Source organism: Podarcis tiliguerta (assembly GCF_965153285.1).
Source record: "Podarcis tiliguerta genome assembly, chromosome: 2".
In the NCBI taxonomy this organism is placed as follows: domain Eukaryota; kingdom Metazoa; phylum Chordata; class Lepidosauria; order Squamata; family Lacertidae; genus Podarcis; species Podarcis tiliguerta.
The window spans coordinates 5,882,351-5,905,779 of record NC_139535.1 but is presented as its reverse complement, the minus strand read 5'-3'; the positions used below and the strand labels follow the sequence as shown (position 1 = coordinate 5,905,779).

At 46.5% G+C, this 23,429-nt stretch overlaps 2 protein-coding genes and 2 long non-coding RNA genes across 8 annotated transcripts; 2 read left to right on the top strand and 2 right to left on the bottom strand.

The window, feature by feature from the left end:
* Window positions 1-732: 732 nt before the first annotated feature.
* On the top strand, window positions 733-4,576 carry LOC310671193. Its single transcript, XR_014507881.1, has 2 exons — window positions 733-1,026; window positions 1,628-4,576. It is a non-coding gene; the product is annotated as an uncharacterized lncRNA (long non-coding RNA).
* A 215-nt stretch (window positions 4,577-4,791) lies between these two features.
* LOC310670509 (uncharacterized protein) lies at window positions 4,792-11,675 on the bottom strand. Of its 4 annotated transcripts, none has more exons than XM_083425966.1 (4): window positions 11,488-11,675; window positions 8,654-9,675; window positions 7,282-7,405; window positions 4,792-5,655 (listed from the first exon to the last, which is right to left on the bottom strand). In XM_083425966.1, exons 2-4 carry the CDS (start codon window positions 9,473-9,475, stop codon window positions 5,057-5,059), a joined length of 1,545 nt encoding a protein of 514 aa, XP_083282092.1. In that variant the 5' UTR covers window positions 9,476-9,675; window positions 11,488-11,675; the 3' UTR covers window positions 4,792-5,056. The 4 variants fall into 4 exon arrangements, with proteins under 4 accessions (XP_083282092.1, XP_083282089.1, XP_083282090.1 ...); XM_083425963.1 differs by having other exon boundaries at window positions 8,654-9,682; window positions 11,508-11,675; XM_083425964.1 differs by having other exon boundaries at window positions 8,654-9,682; window positions 11,321-11,500.
* LOC310671061 lies at window positions 6,519-6,833 on the bottom strand. Its single transcript, XR_014507732.1, has 2 exons — window positions 6,649-6,833; window positions 6,519-6,614 (listed from the first exon to the last, which is right to left on the bottom strand). It is a non-coding gene; the product is annotated as an uncharacterized lncRNA (long non-coding RNA).
* Window positions 11,676-13,472: 1,797 nt separating the features above from the next.
* On the top strand, window positions 13,473-22,972 carry LOC310670283 (uncharacterized protein). 2 transcript variants are annotated; one of them, XM_083425375.1, is made up of 4 exons: window positions 13,473-13,599; window positions 16,801-16,929; window positions 19,077-21,333; window positions 21,446-22,972. In XM_083425375.1, the coding sequence occupies exons 2-3, from the start codon at window positions 16,812-16,814 to the stop codon at window positions 21,008-21,010; spliced, it is 2,052 nt and encodes a 683-aa protein (XP_083281501.1). In that variant the 5' UTR covers window positions 13,473-13,599; window positions 16,801-16,811; the 3' UTR covers window positions 21,011-21,333; window positions 21,446-22,972. The 2 variants fall into 2 exon arrangements, with proteins under 2 accessions (XP_083281501.1, XP_083281502.1); XM_083425376.1 differs by having other exon boundaries at window positions 13,489-13,599; window positions 19,074-21,333.
* The last annotated feature ends 457 nt before the right edge of the window (window positions 22,973-23,429 follow it).

The window sequence follows — 23,429 nt, the reverse complement described above, 5'->3', positions numbered from 1 at the left end:
CGGGAGCATCAACTTGGCATTAACAGGGAACCTGCGAGTATCGTAGAACTGGGGTTTTTGTGGTGTGAGCTCAGTTTGGAAGTCTTGCCCTGGAACCAGACTGAAGCTATTAAGAAACTGGTGATCGGGGCGAGACAAAGAGACCTTCTGAAGTCAGCCAGAGCTGTGGATTCAAGGCTCCCCACGGTTGCCACACACCTAATGCGTGGAGCATTTTAATAAGGCAGGTATTTTGGTAGAAATGGGGAATAGTCATAGCTCATTTGCAGAGTATCGGCTTTGTGTATGCTCAATCCCTGGCATCTCTGGGTAGATCTGAGAGAGAACCCTGCCTGGAATCCTGGACAGCCATGGCCAGTCAATGTGGCAACTGTATGCCGGGTGGACCCAACGGCCTGGTTCGGTAGAAGGGCAGCTTCCTTTGTCCCTTCTCCCTCCTCTTATGAAGTGAGGGATGACGAACGCTTTCCCCAAAGCAAACGGGTTCCTGTGCCAAGGCATGTCTTCCCTGTGCATCCACTGGTGGCTCACGAGCTACAATTTCCAAACGAAACCACACCCGCACTTGTCGCACTGGTAAGGTCTTTCCCGCATGTGGGTGTTAGGAGTCATTCTGCAAAGAAACAGAAAAGGTGATTGTAACTTTAAGAACTGTTTCTGTGAGTGGCTTTCTAGGCTGATTAGGTACAGCTGGTGATGAGTACAAAAGGAGGAGAAGTTGCCGTTTGAATTTGCCTGCAGAGAGAGGCAAATTCCCACATGCTTTGTGTTTGTTGTTTTGTATAGCTGTAATAAAACCTTTGTTTGAGTGTTTTACACCGGTCTCGTGGTTCTGTCGTCGGCCACCAGAAGAAAAACCACCTCTAACAGGTTATGGGCGCCAGCCCTGAGTGGGCAGAGACAGAGCGTGGAAAAGAACCCAGGGATTGGAAGTGATTCAGCATTTCTCAAGCAGCTGGCTGTGTGAAGGCGTCGGCAGAGAGTGTCTGTTTGAGACCAGGAGCCGAGCAATTCTTCAAGCCACGTGTGAGTAAGGACTGAGTGGAAAGCTGAAAGCTGGGTGGAGCCATGGCTGGACTTGGAGCTGGAGCTTAAGGGGGTGCTTCATGTTTTCCAGTAGAGAAACTGGGAGAATCCAATTATATGCCATGGAGTTTACAGATGCAGGCATTTTTAAAGAAAGAACAATGTTTGACTGTAATAGTTAACCCTCCTGTAAAAGATGAGGATGAAGAGTTAGATGAAGCAGACCAAAGACCGGAGAACAAAGCATATGCCAATCTAATTTTGAGTTTAGAGAAGTCTCAGTTATCTCATGTGCAAGACCTTGAAACAGCAAGTGAGATTTGGAAAGCACTGAGAGCGATACACATTAGAGACACTCCTGGCAGCAAAATTACTCTAATGAGAGCTCTGTACCGAGCCAGACTAAGTGAGGGTGAATGTGTTTCAAAACACCTTCAAAGAATGCGGGATTTATTTTCACAGTTAAATGAACTTAGGGAACATTTTTCTGAGCAGAGAAAGGTTTATATTGTGCTGTCTTCACCTCCCAAGTCATGGGATTATTTAGTGATGATGCTGGAGGTAATTCCAGAAAACCAATTAACGATGCATTTCTTAACAGGGTGTTTGCTTGATGCAGAGGAAAGACGCCATGAGAGGAAGGCGACAACACCTCATCGTAACTCTGGAAAATGTCCAGTTTTTCTGGCCTGCAATACCTGCAAGGAGTCTAAAAGTAAGCGGAGCTCTTATCCTGAAAGTAATAGAATTAGCAAGAGGCCATTTGCTTTAGTACCTTCAGACCTTTGTGGGCCATTTGCAGAATCTGAAGGAGGAGCAAAGTTTTTTCTGGTTCTTGTGGATGATTATAGCCAGTAGACTTGGGTATACTTGTTAAAACACAAAAGTGAAACTGGTCAACTGATTAAAAATTGGGTCAACTATATAGAAAGGAAGTTTCCCTACAAAGTTACCCAATTGCAGAGTGACCGTGGAGGTGAGTTTACGTCTGAAGCCCCCTAGATATAGTTGAAAAAACGTGGTATTAGTCACCGTAAATCGTGTCCTTTTTCACCTGAAGAAAATTTGATTGCAGAACGCAAGATAAGGTCTTTACAAACAATGCTAGATTCTATGTTATGTGAGTCTGGCTTATCCAGGAAGTTTTGAGGGGAAGCAATTATCTGTGCTAATTACATACAGAACAGATTGTTTCATTCTACCATAAACAATACCCCTCATTTTTTGCTTTATGGAAAAAAGCCTTTTTTGGACCATGTTAAAACTTTTGGTTGTTGGGCTTGGGTTCACATCCCAAAAGGACAGAGAAGGAAAGGAGATCCCAAGGCAAAGAGACTTAGATTTGTTGGTTATCAAAGTTGGTTAAAAGGGTATCGCTTTGCACCAGGGCATGGCAGAGTTGTGATATCAAGACATACAGAGTTTTGTGAGCAAGATGGTTGGGCTCATTTGCATGGAAATTCGGAAGTTTTATCTTCAGATGATACAGATAAATTTGTGAAATCTGAGGAAGAAAAGCCACAAATTAAAGAAAGTTCTGAAAGTGATAGTGATGAGGAATCAGGGGATGAGAGTCCCAGTACACAATCTCCTGAAGCTGAACCAATTTCTCCTGAGCAAGATGAATCAGAAGGGGAAGATAGTTCAGAGGGGGAGAGTGTTCAAGTTAAAAGATCACAAAGAAGCAATAAGGGGGTACCTCCAGAAAGGTTTACTATACAAGAAGTTAAAACTGTTGATGTGAAGAAAGAACCTTGTGATTATGAGGAGGTTTTAAAGTTACCACACCAGGAAATAGTAATGTGGGGAAATGCAATGAGAGCAGAAATGAAATCTTTGGCAGAACATAATGTGTTTACTATTGAGCCATTGTCAGAAGGAAAAAAGGCAGTGGACTGTAGATGGGTGTATAAAATAAAACACTTGGCAGGTGGTAGCGTTAAGTACAAAGCTAGGCTGGTAGCACGAGGCTTTACGCAAAGAAAAGGTGAAAGTTTTGATGAAACCTTTTCTCCTACTGCAAGGAGCGAACATGTACGTTTATTGCTAGGTATTGCAGCACAACGTGGGTTTAAAATAAATCATTTTGATATTGAAACAGCTTATCTTAACCTGAATAATTTTTTATGAATCAAGCACCAGGATTTGAGACAGGAGAAGAGAATTCTGTATATAGGTTACACAAAGCAATCTATGGGCTCAAACAACCAGCTAGAAATTGGAACAAGTATCTCAATAATGCTTTAAAAAATATTGGCTTTAAAAGTAGCTTAGCTGATAATTGCTTGTACACTAAAGGAAAGGGTGAAAAACAAGAATTATGTTTGTCTTATGTTGATGATTTGCTTTATTCTACAAAAAATGACAAACAAATGGACAAATTTGCAGAACAACTAAGAAAGGAATTTAAAAAATTACCAGTGAAAAATTATCTCAGTCTAGAAATTCAAAGGACAAGCAATGGAAGTTTTTTGTTGAGTCAAAAAGATAAAATAATGGAATTACTAGAAAGAACAATATGCAAAATAGCAAGGGAGCAAAACCCCCAATGGAAATAGTTTCTTTCAATAATGAAGGAGAATGCACAGAACCAGTAAATCCTGAAATGTACCATTCAATAGTTGGAAGTTTATTATACACTTCATTGTGGGACAGACCAGATTTGAGTTATGCAGTTGGAATACTGAGCAGGCTAGTAAGCTACCCCACAGAAAATGCCTGGAAGGGTTTAAAACGTACTTTCTGGTATTTAAAACTTACACTTGATTATTGTTTAAGATTACCATCTTCAGGGTCTACAAAATTGCAGTGTTACATTGACAGCGATTGGGCCAACCTTCCTGATAGAAAATCCATTTCTGGCATGGTGTTTCAATTTGGGGATTCCTTGATAGGTTGGAGGTCCAAAAAGCAAGGAATCGAGACCACATCTTCAACAGAGGCTGAATACTGTGCTTTATCGGAGTTGTGTAATGAAATAAAATATTACGTTCAAATCCTCAATGATTTAGATATACAATGTGATTATCCAGTTCAAATATGGGAAGACAATCAAGCTGTAGCAACTTTGTCTGGGTCTGAGCAGTTCAAAAGTAAATCAAAACATTTGGAGATTAAAGATCAGAATGTAAGTGAAAATGTTAAACAAAACCTGATAATGCTGAAATACCGTGAGAGCATGTAAAATGTGGCTGATATATTTACGAAATAACAAAAGTTATTACGAAATAACTTTTGAGAAACATGCACAGCTAGTGACAAAATTAGGAATTGTTGTGCATGATGTATAAATATGTTTTGTATATGTTTAAAGTACTGTTTTGTTTCTGTTTCTGTTTGAATGAGAGGGGGTGTTAGGAGTCATACAGAAAAAATGATTGTAGCTTTAAGAACTGTTTCTTTGAGTGGTTTTCTAGGCTGATTAGGTACAGCTGGTGATGAGTATCAAAAGAGGAGAAATTGCAGTGTGAATTTGCCTGCAGAGAGATAACCCCAACATGCTTTGTGTTTGTTGTTTTGTATAGCTGTAATAAAACCTTTGAGTGTTTTACACCGGTCTCGTGGTTCTGTCGTTGGCCACCAGAAGAAACCCCCCTCTAACAGGTTATGGGCGCCAGCCCTGAGTGGGCAGAGACAGAGCGTGGAAAAGAACCCAGAGATTGGAAGTGATTCAGCATTTCTCAAGCAGCTGGCTGTGTGAAGGAGTCAGCAGGGAGTGTCTGTTTGAGACCAGGAGCCGAGCAATTGAGACCAGGAGCCGAGATAACCCCAACATGCTTTGTGTTTGTTGTTTTGTATAGCTGTAATAAAACCTTTGAGTGTTTTACACTGGTCTCATGGTTCTGTCGTCTGCCACCAGAAGAAAACCCCCCTCTAACGGTGGGTTCTCTAATGTCAGAGAAGGTCTGACTTGTAGCTGGAGCTCTTCCCGCAGACGAGAGCGCTTCTACAGCTTCCCCTCCATGTGGACCCTCTGGTGCTGGACGAGCTGGGAGTTGCAGCGGAAGCTCTTCCCGTACGAGGGACACTGTTAGGGCTTCTCCTTGGAGTGCTTCTTGCCGTGCGCGACGAGGCGCGAGTTGCACATGTAGCTTTTCCCGCAGGCTGAGCACTTGTAGGGCTTCTCCCCCGTGTGGGTTCTCTCGTGGATGGTGAGGGCGGACTTCTGCCGGAAGCCTTTCCCGCAGGCTGAGCACTTGTAGGGCTTCTCGCCCGTGTGGGTCATCACATGCATGACCAGGCTCCAATTGCGGCTGAAGCTCTTCCCGCATGTGGCACAGCTATAGGGCTTCTCCCCAGTGTGCTTCCTCTCGTGGATGATCAGGTGCGACGGGCCGTCAAAGTTCTTCCCGCAGTAAGAGCACTGGTGCAGTTTCGCGGCCTCTTGGGTCCACGGGTGCTGCAGAAGGTGGACGGCGCAAGAGATGGACTTGCTCAGTCTGTTCTTGGGGCGGTTCCTCTGCTGCTTTCTTGGTCTCGGCTGATGCTCGGAAGTCTCTTCCCGCTCCTCGCCCCAGGAAGGTGTCTTTTCCGCTGTTCTCCTTTGGAAGCAGCTCTGCAAAGTCACCACTTCCATGGCTTTCTCGAGTGGGGGGTTTCCCTCTTGGCGTTCATCTACCTGCCAGCAATCTGTTAAGAAGTGGGGGAGGAACCGTAGAATGAGCAAGTTGCCAAAACCGCAAAATTATGATGGATGTCAAAATAGGATTAATGCTTAATGGCTCCGTAATGTCAAACCAGGCTTCGAACGAGTGAAAAATCCAGTAGTACAGATGTTAAAAATATAAACATCTATAATCAAATTACGCAGTAGAACAAATTAAAGCAGAAGTAGTCCTTACCGACGTCTGCCCAAAATTTGTTCAAGATTCCCTCCCTTTCTCATGCAGCCCTGTGCCATTTCCCACCTTGTTCCATAGGTCCCCTAACCCTCTATGACATTTGGAGGTCCATGGAAGGGGGGGTGCTGGGCTGAAAAGGGAACTCAGAAGTAGCAAAAATTGCCTGGCAGTGGACCCCTGATGCTGTCTGTGAACTCTCCAGCCAGCACCTTTGGTGATCTGTACCTGGGCCGTTGCAAGCTTTGAAGAAAGCGCCTTTTTTGCTCTCACCTAAAAGCCTCTATTGTAGCGTTTAAATTTGAGTAGGGACACTCACTGAGCTACGACCCACTTCCCGCAGGCACTCTCCCTGCTCCGCAAAATTGTGGCCAACATTGCATATTCCTTTCCATAGTGTCTGGGTTAGCTTTGCTTTTGTCTTTACGGTGGTACCTCGGGTTACATACGCTTCAGGTTACAGACTCCGCTAACCCAGAAATAGTACCTCAGGTTAAGAACTTTGCTTCAGGATGAGAACAGAAATTGTGCTCCGGCGGCGCGGCAGCAGCAGGAGGCCCCATTAGCTAAAGTGGTGCTTCAGGTTAAGAACAGTTTCAGGTTAAGAACGGACCTCCGGAACGAATTAAGTACTTAACCTGAGGTACCGCTGTATTATGTACAGTGGTGCCTTGCAAGACGAAATTAATCCGTTCCGCGAGTCTCTTCGTCTTGCGGTTTTTTCGTCTTGCGAAGCACGGCGCTTAGTGGCTATTAGCGGCTTAGTGGCTTAGCGGCTATTAACGGCTTAGCGGCTATTAACGGCTTAGCGGCTTTAAGAAAAAGGAAACAAACTCGCAAGACGTTTCGTCTTGCGAAGCAAGCCCATAGGGAAATTCGTCTTGCGGAACGACTCCAAAAACGGAAAACTCTTTCTTCTAGCAAGTTTTTCGTCTTGCGAGGCATTCGTCTTGTGGGGCACCACTGTATTTTGTGTTTTGATCTTCAGAGGAAGGTCAAATAAATAAATAAATAAATATTGCATGTGAAAATGCCAGAGTTTTAGCTATGCACACCCAAAAGCCGGTTTACTTGCGTCTAACTGATGCGCGACTACGCATGCGTACATGGTGGTGACCTAGAAATGGTTGGGGAAAGAGGCAAGGCAGGGGCATAATGGGGAAGAGTGAGCTTATGCACACTCTGCCATCGCAGACAGTGACCCAGAATGCCAGCCCTGTGCAAATCGGGAAAGGCCTGCCTTGTACGGGATGGGGGGGGGGGCGAAGCATTTTCTTGTGTCCAACCTGAATCATCTTGGAGCACAACAAATCAATCCGACAGATGCACAGAGAGCAGAGCTAAAGAGCCAAATCTAGAATACAATTTCATGGAAAAACTCACAACAGATTGGGATAGGGAGCATGTTTGTTTTTACCCAAAGGGGCCTTGTTTTCATAATTCTGCAGGACTTCCCTGGGCTCAAGTCTTCGGCCTGGATCCAGCAAGGAACGTTCTCCTTTGGGAGTGCACACTGCCCCCTCTTCAATGGCGCCCAGTCCCTGAAAGAGAGTAACACTTTCCATTCAACCTCGGCGGGACACCTGCATTCTGCACCAGCTGGAGTTTCGATACAAGTCCCAAGGGCAGCCCCACACAGAAAGCATCCTCCACAAAAACAATCTCTCAAAGGACCTGTTGATGGCATTTTACCATTGTACTGTTGAGTGTATTAACTTATAGTCTATGTGTGTGGTTTGGAAGCTGCACGGTCAGGGAAGAAACAATGCTGTCCAGGGTTGTAAAGACTGCGGAGAGAAGAATTGGGCGCACTCTTCCCACCTTGGATCAAATCTACGCTTCCCGGTGCCATAAGAAAGCGGCAGAGATAGCGCAGGATAGTGCGCACCCCGGAAATGATCTCTTTCAGCTTCTGCCTTCTGGAAGAAGGTCCAGGGTTATAAAGACTAGGACTAGCCGCCTGAGAAACAGTTTCTATCCAAATACGATTTTGGTTTTAAACGCAGTGTAAGGTAGTCTCTATGGGAGTATATTGCATTTAATTATGGGGTATCAGAGTTTTTAGGGGGTTAACCAGGCTGGGATAGCAAGCTTGTTGGTTTTTGAATGTCTGATGTAGATTTTTTCAATTTCATCGTTCTGTATGGGACAATGAAAATAAAGATTATTGTATAGTAATCAAGCCTCAAGGATACCAATGCATGAACAAATGCGAGCAGGCTTGTGAAATGCGGCCCAGTATTTTTATGGATTATCAGTTGTTTTTATAGGCAGTTTGTACTTTATCTCATGTATTGCAGACCATTTTACCGCTCCTAGTACAGTGGTGCCCCGCAAGACGAATGCCTCGCAAGATGGAAAACCCGCTAGACGAAAGGGTTTTCCGTTTTCAGAGGTGCTTCGCAGGACGAATTTCTCTATGGGCTTGCTTCGCAAGACGAAAATGTCTTGTGATTCTTGAGGGGTTTTTTCGCTCCCCACCCCCTTTTTCTAAGGCACTAAGCTGCTAATAGCCTTTTAGCAGCTAATCCACTAATCCCTTAAGCCTTTAATAGCCGCTAATAGCCGCTAAACCGCTAATAGCGCTAATCCGCTAATAGGGTTGCTTCGCAAGACGAAAAAACTGCTAGACGAAGAGACTCGCGGAACGGATTAATTTCGTCTTGCGAGGCACCACTGTAGTTTCTTAAAAAGTTAAATAAAGATACAAATTTGAATACTGGTTTGCAAGCTAATGGCCACATTTTTAACCCCTTTGTCGACTCTGGACCCCCAAATGCTTCTCTCACCTGCCCTCCCGCTTTCTCCGCCTCCTGGTGCCTCAGGAGGAATTCCTCTGCCAGGGCCAGGGCCTGGACACAGCTCTCTGAGCCTCGCTCCTTCACCCAGCTCCCCATGTCCGAGGGCAGCACAGCCAGGAACTGCTCCAGGATCACCAGGTCCAGGATCTGCTCCTTGGTGTGCTTCTCTGGCCGCAGCCACTGATGGCAAAGCTCCCTCAGGAGCCCGTAGACCACGCGAGGGCCCTGGGCGTCCCGGTAGCAGAGCTGCCGGAAAAGCTGGCGATGAGCCTCAGAGCTGCTGACGTCCTCCATCTTGATTTCCTTCGCTTGCCCGATGTTTCCCTGGCTGGCAGCAGCTGGTCTGGAAGCAGCCGGCTGAGCTGTTCCTGGAGGGAGACAGGTCCTGCTCTCTCCTGCCCCAGCCCACTGGCTGGGAATGGCTGCTCCCTCAAAGGAGGACCCAGAAGGCTTTGCCTTGCCCCATGCCCCATCCCCTGGGAGCTGTGGGCTTCCTTCTCCCCCAGAGTGTGGGGTCTGCACAGTCCGGAGGAATTTCTGCCACTGGGCTTCCCATTGCCGGGACGACAGCTCCTCTTCCGACTCCTCTTTGATACATTGTGGCTCCGTCCAGCTCGGACAAGGCCCCGCCGTCCCATTATGGATGGCAGGAGATGAGCCTCCCGCCTCTTCCGCTGCCATCTCTGGTGCCAGCCTTGCCAATTCCACCTGCTCCGTTTTAATTCCTGGCTTGGCACCGGCCTCTGGTGCCGACTGGAGCTGGAGACCCAGAGAGGCTGCTGGGATTTCTGCTCCCGGCTCTGCAGCCATTTTCACTCACAGGGAAATGTCCCTCAGTTGTCTTCTGTGTAGGGGACAAAACGTTTCCCCTGTTAATTTGTGGGTCAGCACAAGAATGAGGTTCCTGGGGACACGTGACGGAGTGTTGCCTCTCAGTCTCTGTTCAAGTCTCTGGCCAAAGAAAGGTCACATGGAAGCTGAAATCTTTCCCCAACTTCTGGCAAAAGCTTCTTTACGCTGAAAGAAATGGGAATCGAAACAGACAACAGTGAGGCAACTGACGGAACAGGGCGCTTTGTAGGCCCCATCTGCACTAAACCTTTTAAGTGGGGTGAAACTGCTTTAAAAATACAGCATTTTCCCCAAATTATACCGGGAGTGGTAGTTTGTCAAGGGTGTTGGGTGTTGCTAGGAAGCCCCTATTCACACAGCTACAATTTCCAGTGTGGCATAAGAAGCAATCCTTCATCCCAGGGAACTCTGGGAGTTCTGCAGGGGGAAAGGAAGATTCCAGGCACTGACTGACATCAGTTCTCCAAGGTTCCAAGCAAAGGTGTTTTCCCCGAAACCAAGGATTGAAGTGCGACATTCTGCGTGCAGGTGCTCTACCACTGATCTGTAGTCCCTTTCCTTGGAGATTAAGTAAGATTCTCGTCCTCATGGTTCTGTGAAGAGCTATTTAGAAGAGTTGAAGAAGAGTTTGGATTTGATATCCCGCCTTTCACTAACTTTAAGGAGTCTCCAAGCGGCTAACATTCTCCTTTCCCTTCCTCCCTCACAACAAACACTCTGTGAGGTGAGTGAGGCTGAGAGACTTCAGAGAAGTGTGACTGGCCCAAGGTCACCCGGCAGCTGCATGTGGAGGAGCGGAGACGCGAACCCGGTTCCCCAGATTACGAGACTACCGCTCTTAACCACTACACCACACTGGCTCTATTTAAATGATTAGGAAGTGTCATTATCTCAAATTGGTCTCTCTGCTGCGGGATCGGGTTCCTTGGCTTTCAGGCAAGGAACAGTCACAGCCTTACCTGAAGATCCACGCAGAGCAGCTGCTCTGTCACCAAGCCAAATCCCTTCCCTTAATCAACCATTAAGATTTCTTTTGCATATGAGCAACTGGGGGGATGAGAATGCTGGTGTACCCACAGGTAAGGGGGCGCTTGGGACTGTCACACCAACAGGCAAGCAGCTTTCCAGGATTTCAGACAGGGCCTGCTTTTACCTGGAGATGCCCAGGATTGAACGCAAGAAGTTCCGCATGCACTCCTCCCCTGAGCGGTGATCCCTCCCCTCATAATAATAATAAATTTTATTTATACCCCGCCCTCCCCAGCCAAGGCCAGGCTCAGGGCAGCTAACAACCAATAATAAAACAAGTTGATTGCAATACAACTTAAGAACAAGATTAAAATACAACATTAAAACATTAAGATGCAGCCTCATCACAGGAGAAAGGAAAAAAGAAAGGGGGGGGGGGGAGTCAAATTGATTCCAAGCCAAAGGCCAGGTGGAACAACTCTGTCTTACAGGCCCTGAAGAAAGAAATCAGATCCCGCAGGGCCCTGGTCTCCTGAGACAGAGCGTTCCACCAGGCCAGAGCCAGTGTTGAAAAGGCCCTGGCTCTGGTTGAGGCTAATCTGACTTCCTTAGGGTTTGGGACCTCTAGGGTGTTGCTATATATGGACCCTCAAAGAAAGACCCTGGTCCTCATGAACGAATAGCACTGGAGACAAGGAACTGCCTCTCCCGGAATCAGACCAATGCTAGAAAATGAAGGGGATTTGCGGGGTTCACGGGCAGCGGCTCCCCTCCCCTCTTCCGCACCCCATCTCGACACGCAGGCTCCCCTTCCAATGTGAAACCACAACGGACCCTGCTTAGCTTTGCAAATGTATTTTGAGGTTTTATTGCTCCCTGCAGCAGAAGTCTGTCTGTTTCTCCCTCTTGCACTGGGTCCTTCCACTTCCCAGCCGTCTTCCCCCACCCTCCTGCTCAGCCTGGCCATGGCCTCCCAAGGAAGACCATGCCTGTCACCCCACCTTGCGCCTTTCTAACTCACACGGATGGGTCTCCTATTCTTTCCCCACCACTGGGGAACACAAAAGAGGATGGACAGGAAGGTGCGCTGCCCGGGGGATGTCCCCCATGGGGTGCTCACCTCCTCCTTCCTCTCTAGGAATGCATGCTCTGTGGCTTTAACCGTTAAAGGGCCAAACTGGGGCAGAAGTAGCCCTTTCCGGGCTTTCCCCCACTTCAATGCCATACCCTCCAACATTTCTCCAATGAAAATTGTTGTTGTTCAGTCGTGTCCGACTCTTCGTGACCCCATGGACCAGAGCATGCCAGGCACTCCTGTCTTCCACTGCCTCCCACAGTTTGGTCAAACTCATGCTGGTAGCTTCGAGAACACTGTCCAACCATCTCGTCCTCTGTCGTCCCCTTCTCCTTGTGCCCTCCATCTTTCCCAACATCAGGGTCTTTTCCAGGGAGTCTTCTCTTCTCATGAGGTGGCCAAAGTCTTGGAGCCTCAGCTTCAGGATCTGTCCTTCCAGTGAGCATTCAGGGCTGATTTCCTTAAGAATGGAGAGGTTTGATCTTCTTGCAGTCCATGGGACTCTCAAGAGTCTCCTCCAGCACCATAATTCAAAAACGTCAATTCTTCAGCGATCAGCCTTCTTTATGGTCCAGCTCTCACTTCCATACATCACTACTGGGAAAACCATAGCTTTTACTATACGGACCTTTGTTGGCAAGGAGACGTCTCTGCTTTTTAAGCTGATGAAAATAGGGATGTCCTAAGGAAGAGAGATCAAATCAGGCACCAGGCTGGCTTCTGTAAATCTGGGACTGTCCCTGGAAAATAGGGACACTTGGAGGGTCTGCAAGACAAGCAGGATATCCCCACCCCCAGAGCACCCTTGGGTGGTGCAGTGGTTAGTGTGCAGTACTTAGGACCTGGGGGAACCGGGTTCAAATCCCAACTCAGTCACAATTAAGCTCCCTGGGCGACCTCGGGGGGAGTGAAGTCGCTGTATCTCTCTCTGCCTCACCTACCTCGCAGGGTCGTGAGCCCCACATGGGGCAAAGCCCAAAGAAGGAACGCCACATGGAAGGAACCCCAAGGGCCATCTAGACCAACCCCCTGCAATGCAGGAATCTCAACTACAGCATCCATGACAAATGAGCTGGGATAGCTCAGTTGTTAGAGCACGGTTGTGGGTTTGAGTCCCAGCTTGGGCATCGCAGCGGGTTAGACTAGATGACCCCGGGCCCCCTTTTCCAACTCTGCAATTGATTGAACTGAGACCTTCTGCAATACAAAGCAGGTGCTGTCCCACCGCACCATCTTGCAGGTGGGACAGCCGGGTGTTAGCTCAGTCAGTAGGGCAAGAGAATATCAGGTCCGTGGGTTCGAGCCCCAGTTTGGGCGAAAGATTTCTGCAATGCAGGGGGCTCGAACATACTTCCTCGGTGATGGACTCTTGTTCATTAGAGGTTTTTAAGCAGAGGCTCATAGAAGCATAGAATGAGAGAGTCGGAAGAGACCCCCAGGCTCATCTAGTCCAACCCTTGCAATGCAGGAATATTTCGCCCAAGGTGGGGCTTGAACCCACAACCCTGAGATTGTCTATTGCTCTACCGACTGAACTATCCCAGCTCATTTGTCATGGATGCTTTAGTTGAGATTCCTACATTGCCGGGGGGGGGTTGGTCTAGATGACCCTCGGGGTCCCTTCCGAATCCACGATCTCCTTTGTATGCACGAAGGCCACAGCTTCTTTCCCTCCAAGCGGGACTGCAAAAAAGTCTCCCGTCCCTGAAACCATCGCGAGCCGCTGCCAGCCCGTGTCGGCAATCCTGCGCTAGATGGAAGCAAAGCTCTGACACGCAGCTTCCAACATCTCTCCTTCCCTAAGAGGGTATGCGGCCTCTTCGTCTGAACGTGGAGCCTGCCTCCTTAAAGGGTTAAATAAAGCGAGCCCGGAGTCCTAGAGTGGCACCCGAGAAATTCATTTCCGGTTGCAAACGCCCCTCTCACCCCCCCCCCACTCTCTACCCCAGCCCGCCACCTTTCCTGGAAGCTGGAGCCCCGTCTGAACGTCGGAAGGCGGCTGCAGGTCCTGCATCTTCCGTGTCTGGGGAGGGATCTGGTGAGTCTGGCTCCGGGTGCAAAAAAAAGAGGAGAGGCTGCAATGCCCAAAAAAAGCTCCAGGCTTTGTAGAAAAGGAGGAGGGGGGAAAACATGCAGCCTGGGGAGTATTATTTATTATTTTTAATTTATTAAATTTCCATACCGCCCTTCACCCAAAGATCATAGGGTGGTTCACAACATAAATTAGTAAAGGACACCCAGCCACCTTCCGTCTGTGCAGCAGAACCTGATGTTGCTCCTTTTTTCACTGCACACAAGGTCCTTTCTCCTCCTTGTCTCCTATTATTGCTGTTTCATAGAATCTTAGACTTGGAAGGGACCCCCAGGGGTCCTCTAGTCGAACCCCCTCTGCAATGCATCAGCTAAAGCGTCCATGACAGGTGGCCATCCAAGCTCTGCTTAAAAACCTCCAAGGAAGGAGAGGCCACCACCTCCCGAGGGAGACGAACAGCTCTTATTTTATTCAATTTATATACCCCTCTTTATCCAAATATCCCAGGGTGGTGTGCAACCTTAAGCATATAATTTACACAGAATAGTAATAGTAATAATAACAACAGCAACAAATGGGGCTGGTGATGGGAGTTCTTGGTCAAAGCAGCTGTCAGGTGCCAGGCTGAGAGCTGCCCTAAAGGCAGCTGTGGATGGGTTGGGAGAGCTCTGCGTGGTGTGCAGAAAGGTGGGTAGAGAAAAGCCCCCCCCCCCCCCTCTAAAAGAAGGCCCTCCTTCCTGCAGTGCGTCATTAATCTATGGAACTCGCTGCCACAGGAGGGCTTTTAGCAGCTGATGAGTTAAATCCTTTTAAAGCCATTTTTAATTATGCTATCTATGGTAATTGTTTTAATGTTTCTATTTATTATATAATGTTTCTGTCACCATAATTCAAAAGCAACTGTACCATTTTCAAGTGTACCATTTTCCTTTTAAAAAATAAATACAGTGGTACCTCTGGATGCAAACGGGATCTGTTCCAGAGCCCCGTTCGCATCCAGAAGCGAACGCAACCTGCGTCCGTGTATGTGCGTGTCGCGATTCGCTGCTTCCGCGCATGCACGTGACTTCATTTTGAGTGTCTGCACACGCGTGAGCGGCGAAACTTGGAAGTAACACGCTCCATTACTTCTGGGTTGCTGCAGAGCACAACCCGAAAATACTCATCCCGAAGCTACTTCAACCCGAGGTATGACTGTAAATAAATTGATTTGGTTTTTCAAATTAAAGTTTTACAATCACATATCCAACATACATCATAAAAACAAGATTCCAAATAATCTCCTGGATTTCCCTCCTCTCCTTTGTGGGTCCTACCGTTAGTCATTTCCTCTTGCATCTTTTATAATAATCCAAATCTCCATTACAGTGGTACCTCGGTTTTCCAACATCTTGGAAGTCGAACATTTCGGTTTTCGAACGCCGAAAACCCGGAAGTGACTGGTTCAGTTTTCGAACACTTTTTGGAAGTCAAATGTGCCACGTGGCTTCCGTATTGAGTTTTCCGGAAGTAAATGCTTCTGGAAGTAAACACTTCGATTTCGAACGTTTCAGAATTCGAACGGTCTTCCAGAACAGATTACGTTAGAAAACGAAGGTACCACTTTATATGCAAAATTCACCATTAAACTGCAATTTTTATTCCAATCCTACTAACGATTTTAACTGTTTACAATGATTTTTAATATAACTTATAATCCCCCCCCCCATTCCTTATTAAAATTTTGGTCTTCCTGATTTCTGATTTTTTCGGTCATTTTTGCCATTTTGGCATAATCCATCAACTTAAATCTGCCATTCTCTTCTGGTCAGGACTTTGTCTTTTTTCCATCTCTTTCTGGTATGTCAAATCAAAGCCAGGGGCAAACAACAGACACCAGGTGGATGTTTTGAAGTCCAAAGTGACCTTACCCAACTGTTGCAAGCTTTTAAAAAAAATCTTGCTTTTTTTAAGATTTGACTTTGTGGGGCACAAAGAGGCAGAAATATCAGAATCTATTATTATTATTATTATTATTATTATTATTATTATTATTATTACAGGATTTCTGACTTCATCTCCTGGCTGGCATAAAGAGGAAGAGGCCAGCCTCTCCTTACGGTCTTCAGACAAAAACATTGTGGAGATCCCGGGCCACAGGGAGGTTAGGCTGGCCTCAACCAGAGCCAGGGCTCTTTCGGCCGTGGCCCCAATCTGGTGGAACGCTCTGTCACAAGAGACTAGGGCCCTGCGGGACTTGACATCTTTCCGCAGGGCCTGCAAGACAGAGCTGTTCCTCCAGGCCTTTGGCAAGGGCACAGTCTGACCCCCTCCTTCTGTAATCCTCACAGAACGTCTAGCCCAATGGTTGCTATTAATTTGATTCTGAATTGATTTTAAAATTTATTGATTTTAGAATGTTGTGTTACTTTTATTGTTGTTAGCTGCTCTGAGCCAGCTTTGGTTGGCGAGGGCGGGGATATAAATAAAATTTTATTATTATTATTATAACTGTCTGGGACGGTGACGAAGAGGAGAGTTCGGCAAAGAAGAGAGTTTGTCAGGTAGCTCCTTAGATGTGTGGGGAGGCAGTCTGTTGTCTGGGAACTATAGGGCTCCCTATAGAATTTCCTTCATCCAGAACAAGGTGACTTGCGAAAGGAGAAAAGCAGAAAGACACCTTTGTGGGAGAATGGTGGAGTTTTGGTTCTCCAGAAAACCAAGGAGCAGCCCCAAAGGTTTACACTAACTTGTGGCTCACTTAGTAAGAACGTGTTTTGTAGAAGTACGCTGTTGTTAATCGTGGTGTTTATGGGAACATTGGTTTTTATAATGTAGAAAGGAAGAAGGAACAAAGTGACATCTGGAGCTTTGAATTCTTTTCCCAAACTGCAAGCTCGGAGATGAAGACGAAAACCCCTGATGGCCTTGTATATTTATCATGTTTGACCATGGTTAAACAATGGTTTAACATTAATGTGAGCACTGCTGGACACAAGTTGATGAAATTTGCAGGGGCTTCGCTTTTCCCTTGCTGGTAGTTTGCTGCCAGGAGCTAAGCTGCCTTAGCGTTATATACAAACCATGGTTTTATGTCTTGTTTGCCTCCAAACAAATCACGAGTTTTTCCCCCACTCCTCTTCCTGTGGAGCTTCCTATCTTGTTGTATCTAGGACTGAAGTTTTACGATTCTCGTTCTTTCTTTTTTCTCAACCTGCTTCCGCAAAGATGACAGGAACATGGCAGAGATCACGGCACAGCATATCCAAGAGGAAAGCCCCGTGTTCGAAGAAATGTTCATGGCTTCCACCGGACGATCCCACGCAAGCCTGGCCCTCCAGAATGCGGTCGATGAATGTGAGTTCCGTTCGAAATTGGATAGAGCTCCACTCTAAATTTGTTCCTTTGTTTTAAAGCACATCTAAACTGCCCTGTGTGTTTTAAAGATCCCTAAATGGCATTCAAAAATATGAAAAAACAATAAAACGGTATCCTAAAAAACAGAATACGAGTTTCGCACACCATAATACGTTAATAATAATATCTTGGTTTAAGTGTTTTAGTTCTTTCTGAGTTGTTGTTTTGAAAATAATTTTTATTAGTTTTTAATTACAATAATCCAATAATAGCCTCGGGTGGTGTTGTGGGTTAAACAACAGAGCCTAGGACTTGCTGATCAGAAGGTCGGCGGTTCGAATCCCCGCGACAGGGTGAGCTCCCGTTGCTCGGTCCCTGCTCCTGCCAACCTAGCAGTTCAAAAGCACATCAAAGTGCAAGTAGATAAATAGGTACTGCTCCGGCGGGAAGGTAAACAGCGTTTCCGTGCGCTGCTCTGGTTCGCCAGAAGCGGCTTAGTCATGCTGGCCACATGACCTGGAAGCTGTACGCCGGCTCCCTCAGCCAATAAAGCGAGATGAGCGCCGCAACCCCAGAGTCGGTCACGACTGGACCTAATGGTCAGGGGTCCCTTTACCTTTAACAATGCCAAATTATAATGCAGTTACTAATACCAATAATTCAGATGCCGAATTATAAAATTTAGGTGGCCCCCCGGGTGCTAGAATTGATGGTTTGATGATTTACTTTATTTCTGCGTTCCAAAATCTTATTAATTTCAGCTACACTCCTGTCAAAATAACAATCCCTTATAAAATAACTGCAATATTAATGACTTCCGTTCGTATTGACACATTAAGGGATTTATAAATCTACAGGTGAAGCATTCAGACTATATCCTTGTTCTTCCTGTGTGTGGCAATTATTTTGCCCGTGATGTTTCTTCCTCTCCTTGTAAAATGTTTAGTCTATCTTTTCCCGGTTGTTGCTGTTCTCTATCCTGCCTTGGGCGGAGCTAACATCCCACTGTTGTTTCAGAAGTTCTCCATTGCTCCGCCCCTTGCTTCATTGTTTTGCAACTTTAACAGCAGCTGCAAAAATCACAATGTCCCAATAAATATCCTGTTTTCGCCATTTTTCCTCTCAGCCTGGGAAGGAGAGTGATCTGTGGAACTTCAAATAACTCAGTACAGTGGTGCCCCGCAAGATGAATGCCTCGCAAGACGGAAAACCCGCTAGACGAAAGGGTTTTCCGTTTTTCAATGTGCTTCGCAGGACGAATTTCTCTATGGGCTTGCTTCGCAAGACGAAAATGTCTTGCGATTCTTGAGATTTTTTTTCGCTCCCCACCCCCTTTTTCTAAGGCGCTAAACCGCTAATAGCGCTAATCCGCTAAACCGCTAATAGGGTTGCTTTGCAAGATGAAAAAACCGCTAGACGAAGAGACTCGCGGAACGAATTAATTTCGTCTTGCGAGGCACCACTGTAATCACTTTCTAAACAAGCATCACAAAGTGATTTAAACAGTTAAAAACTCATTACTGTTTCTGAGTTTTCAATTGTGTAAATCACTTTGAGATGGTGGTTTAGAAGGTTATTAATAAATCAATGTTAATAATAACTAAAGTAATAATAGCAACAGGGACGCGGGTGGCACTGTGGGTTAAACCACAGAGCCTAGGACTTGATGATCAGAAGGTCAGCAGTTTGAATCCCCGCAACGGGGTGAGCTCCCATTGCTCGGTCCCTGCTCCTGCCAACCTAGCAGTTCGAAAGCACGTCAAAGTGCAAGCAGATAAATAGGTACTGCTCTGGCGGGAAGATAAATGGCATTCCCGTGCACTGCTCTGGTTCACCAGAAGCGGCTTAGTCATGCTGGCCACATGACCCGGAAGCTGTATGCTGGCTCCCTCGGCCAGTAAAGTGAGATGAGCACCGAAACCCCAGAGTCGGCCACGACTGGAGTTAATGGTCAGGTGTCCCTTTAATAATAGCAACGGCAGGCCAAATGTCTGAAGAATGCCAAGGTCCGAAGTTGTTCACTAGGTAGGGTTTACTGTTGGTTTACAGGGAGAGGCAAAGTGGTAGAAAGTTTGGGGAAGCTGTTGTATTCTGTAATTGATTTTTCTTCTTTTCCCTCACATCACATTTCTCTTTTATTTCAGCAGGGCACGTGTGGAAGAGAGAAAATGATGAGGAAGCCCATCAGGCGTTGGAGGAAGGCATTACATTTCCAGCTATGGTCGAGAACCTTGGGAATCAAGATGGGATAAAGATGCAGGCAGGAAGCGAGGCAGATCAGGATTGGGGTGAAACTATTGGTTGTCTGAACAGCGGCTTCTTTGAAATCCCAGCCCATCCAGGAAAACATAAAGGAGGAAGAAGGAACGAGTGCCCGGCGTATTCGGAAAGCTTTAATGATGCACCAGGCCTTCAAATGCGTTGGAAAACCCAGACAGGAGACAAACCGTATAAATGCCTGGACTGCGGAAAGAGCTTCAAGCGCAACTCAGAGCTTATTCGACATAAAAGGATCCACACCGGAGAGAAACCTTTCAAATGCCTGGAGTGCGGGAAAAGCTTCACTCAGAGCAGAAACCTTACTTCACATCAGAGGAGTCACACGGGAGAGAAGCCTTATAAATGCCTGGAGTGCGGAAAGTGTTTCAGCCAGGCTGGGATTCTTACTTCACATCAGAGAAGCCACACTGGGGAGAAACCATATCAGTGCCTGGAGTGTGGAAAGTGCTTCAGTCAGAGCGGGATCCTTACCGCACACCAGGGAATGCACACAGGACAGAAACCATTCAAGTGTCTGGAGTGTGGGAAGAGCTTTCGCCAGCAGATCCACCTCACCTCCCACGAAAGAACACACACCGGGGAGAAGCCCTTTAAATGTCAGCAGTGCGGGAAGAGTTTCCGCCAGCAGATCCACCTTACTTCCCACGAAAGAACGCACACCGGAGAGAAACCGTTCAAATGCCGGGAGTGCGGGAAGAGCTTCAGCCAGAGCTCCCACCTTATCAGACACGAAAGAATCCACACCGGAGAGAAGCCATTTAACTGCCTGTTGTGCGGGAAGAGCTTTGGCCACAGCGCGGAACTCATTCGACATGAAAGGACTCACACAGGGGAAAAGCCCTTCAGGTGCCAGGTTTGCGGGAAGAGCTTCAGCCGGAGCTCGGAACTTATCCGACACGAGAGAACCCACACGGGAGAGAAACCGTTCAAGTGCTTGGAGTGCGGGAAGGAATTCAGTGACAGCACCAACCTCATCAGGCACCAAGTCAGCCACACGGGAGAGAGACCCTACAAGTGTCCGGTGTGCGGGAAGAGCTTCAGCCAGAGCAGGAGCCTGACTTCACATCAGAGAACCCACACTGGAGAGAAGCCGTATCAGTGCCTGGAGTGCGGGAAGTGCTTCAGCCAGAGCGGGATCCTTACCGCACACCAGGGAATGCACACAGGGCAGAAGCCGTTCAAGTGTCCCGAGTGCGGGAAGAGGTTCCGCCAGCTCATCCACCTCACCTCCCACAAGCGGATCCACACGGGAGAGAAGCCCTTCAAATGCCTGGAGTGCGGCCGGAGCTTCCGCCAGCACATACACCTCACCTGCCACGAGAGGACGCACACCGGCGAGAAGCCCTTCAAGTGCATGGAATGCGGCAAAAGCTTCAGCCACAACTCCATCCTCATCTCTCACGTGAGAACCCACACGGGAGACAAACCCTTTAAATGCCTGGAGTGCGGGAAGAGCTTCACTTGGAGCACGCTCCTTATTAGACACGAGAGAACCCACACGGCGGAGAAGCCGTTCAAGTGCCAGCAGTGCGGGAAAAGCTTCCGCGAGAGCTCGCTGCTCAACAAACATCAGAGAAGCCACACCGGGGAGAAGCCGTTCAAATGCTTGGAGTGCGGAAAGAACTTCACTTCGAGCACGCTCCTTATAAGACACCAGCGGGTTCACACAGAGAACCATTTCAGCGCTTGGAGTTTTGAAAGAGCTTCGGCCAGCGCTCAGAACTTCCTAGAGATCAAAGAATTCAAGGAGGAGATGATCCACTGCAACGATGAAAACAGTGGAGCGGTTGTCATGCAATAAGCCTTGTCGGGCTCTGGGAATTATTCACGTTGTGGGAAATTTATATATCTACTGCAGCTTCTGCAACGGATCAGTTCGCAGCTAATCAGAAATCATGAAAATGATTGTAGCAAAGAAAGAGCTTCCGGAATTGCAGAGTCTGCTCTTCAGTTGCATAGATTTTAATGTGTTTTCGCCTGCACAACCATAAAATCTGGCAATTCTTCCAGGCACTACAGACGTCCTGATTCCTTGAAGGCGTAGAGCAGAGGGAGGAAGGTCTCCTAATCTTACGTTGTTGTTTTTTAAGCATGTATATTTCCTATTGTGCAATCTAAGAAATAGTAATAATAATAATAATAATAATAATTTATTATTTGTACCCCGCCCATCTGGCTGGGTTTCCCCAGCCACTCTGGGCGGCTTCCATAGAAACAAAAAATACAGATATCACAGATTAAAAACTTTCATGTTAGGCCGCCACCAGGCAAACTTCTGTGATGTATGAACACTGCTATGTTCCTCTGCTCCCTGTCATTGTGTGGAAGTCACTCTCCTATCTCTGGTCCTTTGTCTTCCACATGACTCTTTTAAAAAATACTGTTTTTGCTAGGTGTTTCTGTGCGTTATTCAAGGAACTGGTCACCCTTCAGGTATAAGAATGTGTGACAGAAGAAGAGACTTATTCACCTCTTGCGGGGGAAACAGCAGGTGGATACATCACTTTTAAGACGAATAGTTTTACTGTCGGCTGAACTTTTGTTAGGAAAGACTGAGTTGTGAGGTGGACATAGGTGGTGTTGTGTGTGCAGACCAAATCGTAGTCAGCATGTGTTTGGCTAGATGTATCTGTGTTTCCATCAACGGAGAGAAAAATACCCTTCAGGGAATTTCTTTCATGTGAAAAGAATAAAAACTGTCTTGGTTAATTTGTGGGGTTAAGACCCCATAAATGGAGAGTGAAAATGCTGAGGGGAATTTCTGTCATGTATAGGGGGAAATGTCTGGGAGAATCTGGATGTATGGCAACAGTGCCGTTTTTTGCGATCTTCCTTAAAAATAGCACAAAAACTCAGCAAAATTTTGGGCAAAACTCAAAAAGCTCAACAACTTTGGCAAAAAACAAAACAAAACAAAAAACCAACCTAAACAACTTTTGTTTCCGGATTTTCGCCTTTTGAAATATGGCATCCCTAGTCACGTAACAAAAAGTATAGAAACTCTTGGTGGCTCTGTCTTATGGAGAGGATAAATCCTGAGAGGAATTTCTGTCACGTGACAAAAAAAGAAAGAATAGAAGCCATCTTATGACTGTGCCCTGGAAGCCTCTATCGATGGAGAGGAAAATCCTGAGGGGAATTTCTATCTCGTGATAAAAAGAATAAAAACTGTCTTGGGGACTCTTTGTCATAGAAGGCTGAGAGGAGAAACTGGTCAGAAAGCAAGACAAAAACCTTATTGACTTTCTCCAGCAATAAGAGAACAGACCTAGGAAACATCCACTCCACTCAGATAAAACTTAAGTCTTTTGTCATCTGGTGACCAAACTTTGTAGTGACCCTATCAACACAAAAAAAATATCTTTTTACACCTTCATAGCAGAGAAGGAGATTTGACAAATCCCTCTCCTTGTTCCCTACTTTAACATATTTTGGTGTCAGGCAGATCCCTTTTTTATTCTCCCCAAGCCTATTAATGTAATTCGATATTATTTTACCGTAATGTAACATATTTTATTTTAGTGTCTGGCGATCAATGGCAATTTAGTTATTGGTTTTTAGCTTTTGTAGGGGGGTGTTGAATCCTGGAGGGGTTGCGAGTGGCTCCCTTGTGCGTTTTTACGCTGAGTTGGATTTTATTGTTGGAATTGTTGTACCTGCTTGCATTTAAAATTTTGTTTTACATTATTACTGTATGTCGGCTTGAAAAATATCTGTTATCGGGCAACTAATAAGTGGGAAGAATAAATAAGTAAACAGATAACTGGCCCTTGTACACTTCTCTCCTGGGCAGCCTGTGAAAGGACAGCCTCAATATTGTATTTTTATTGCCTTAATTTATACCCAGCCCTTCCTCCCAAAAGAGTCATAGAATCACATAGTCCCATAGGGGCAACCAAGGTGTCAAATCTGGCCTGGAGTTTCTCAAGATTTTCTACCCACCGATCTCAAAGTCCCCAAATGGCAGTGGGTGGAGATGGGGCTTAGTATTATCGACTAGCTTGTGTCAGAAAGTGTGAGAAAAGGGAGGCTGTTGTGTCTGTGAGAGGGGGAAGAAAGGAATGTGTGTGTGTGTGTGTGTGTGTGTGTGAGAGAGAGAGAGAGAGAGAGAGAAAGAGAAAGAGAAAAGGAAGGAGGTTGTGTCTGAGAGAGGCAAGAAAGGAATGTGTGAGAAAGAGAGAGAAAAGGAAGGAGGTTGTGTCTCAGAGAGAGGGAAGAAA

Bases quoted from the DNA above. Each gene is read 5' to 3' on its own strand.
- LOC310670509 (XM_083425966.1), bottom strand. From the start codon at position 9,475: ATGGCTGCAGAGCCGGGAGCAGAAATCCCAGCAGCCTCTCTGGGTCTC. The intron at 7,406-8,653 runs GTGAGAGAAGCA...ACTCTCTTTCAG, and splicing joins CGGAGAAAGCGGGAGGGCAG to GGACTGGGCGCCATTGAAGA. The intron at 5,656-7,281 runs GTAAAAACAAAC...ACTTCTTAACAG, and splicing joins TGAAAACAAGGCCCCTTTGG to ATTGCTGGCAGGTAGATGAA.
- LOC310670283 (XM_083425376.1), top strand. From the start codon at position 16,812: ATGGCAGAGATCACGGCACAGCATATCCAAGAGGAAAGCCCCGTGTTC. The intron at 16,930-19,073 runs GTGAGTTCCGTT...CTTTTATTTCAG, and splicing joins CCAGAATGCGGTCGATGAAT to CAGGGCACGTGTGGAAGAGA.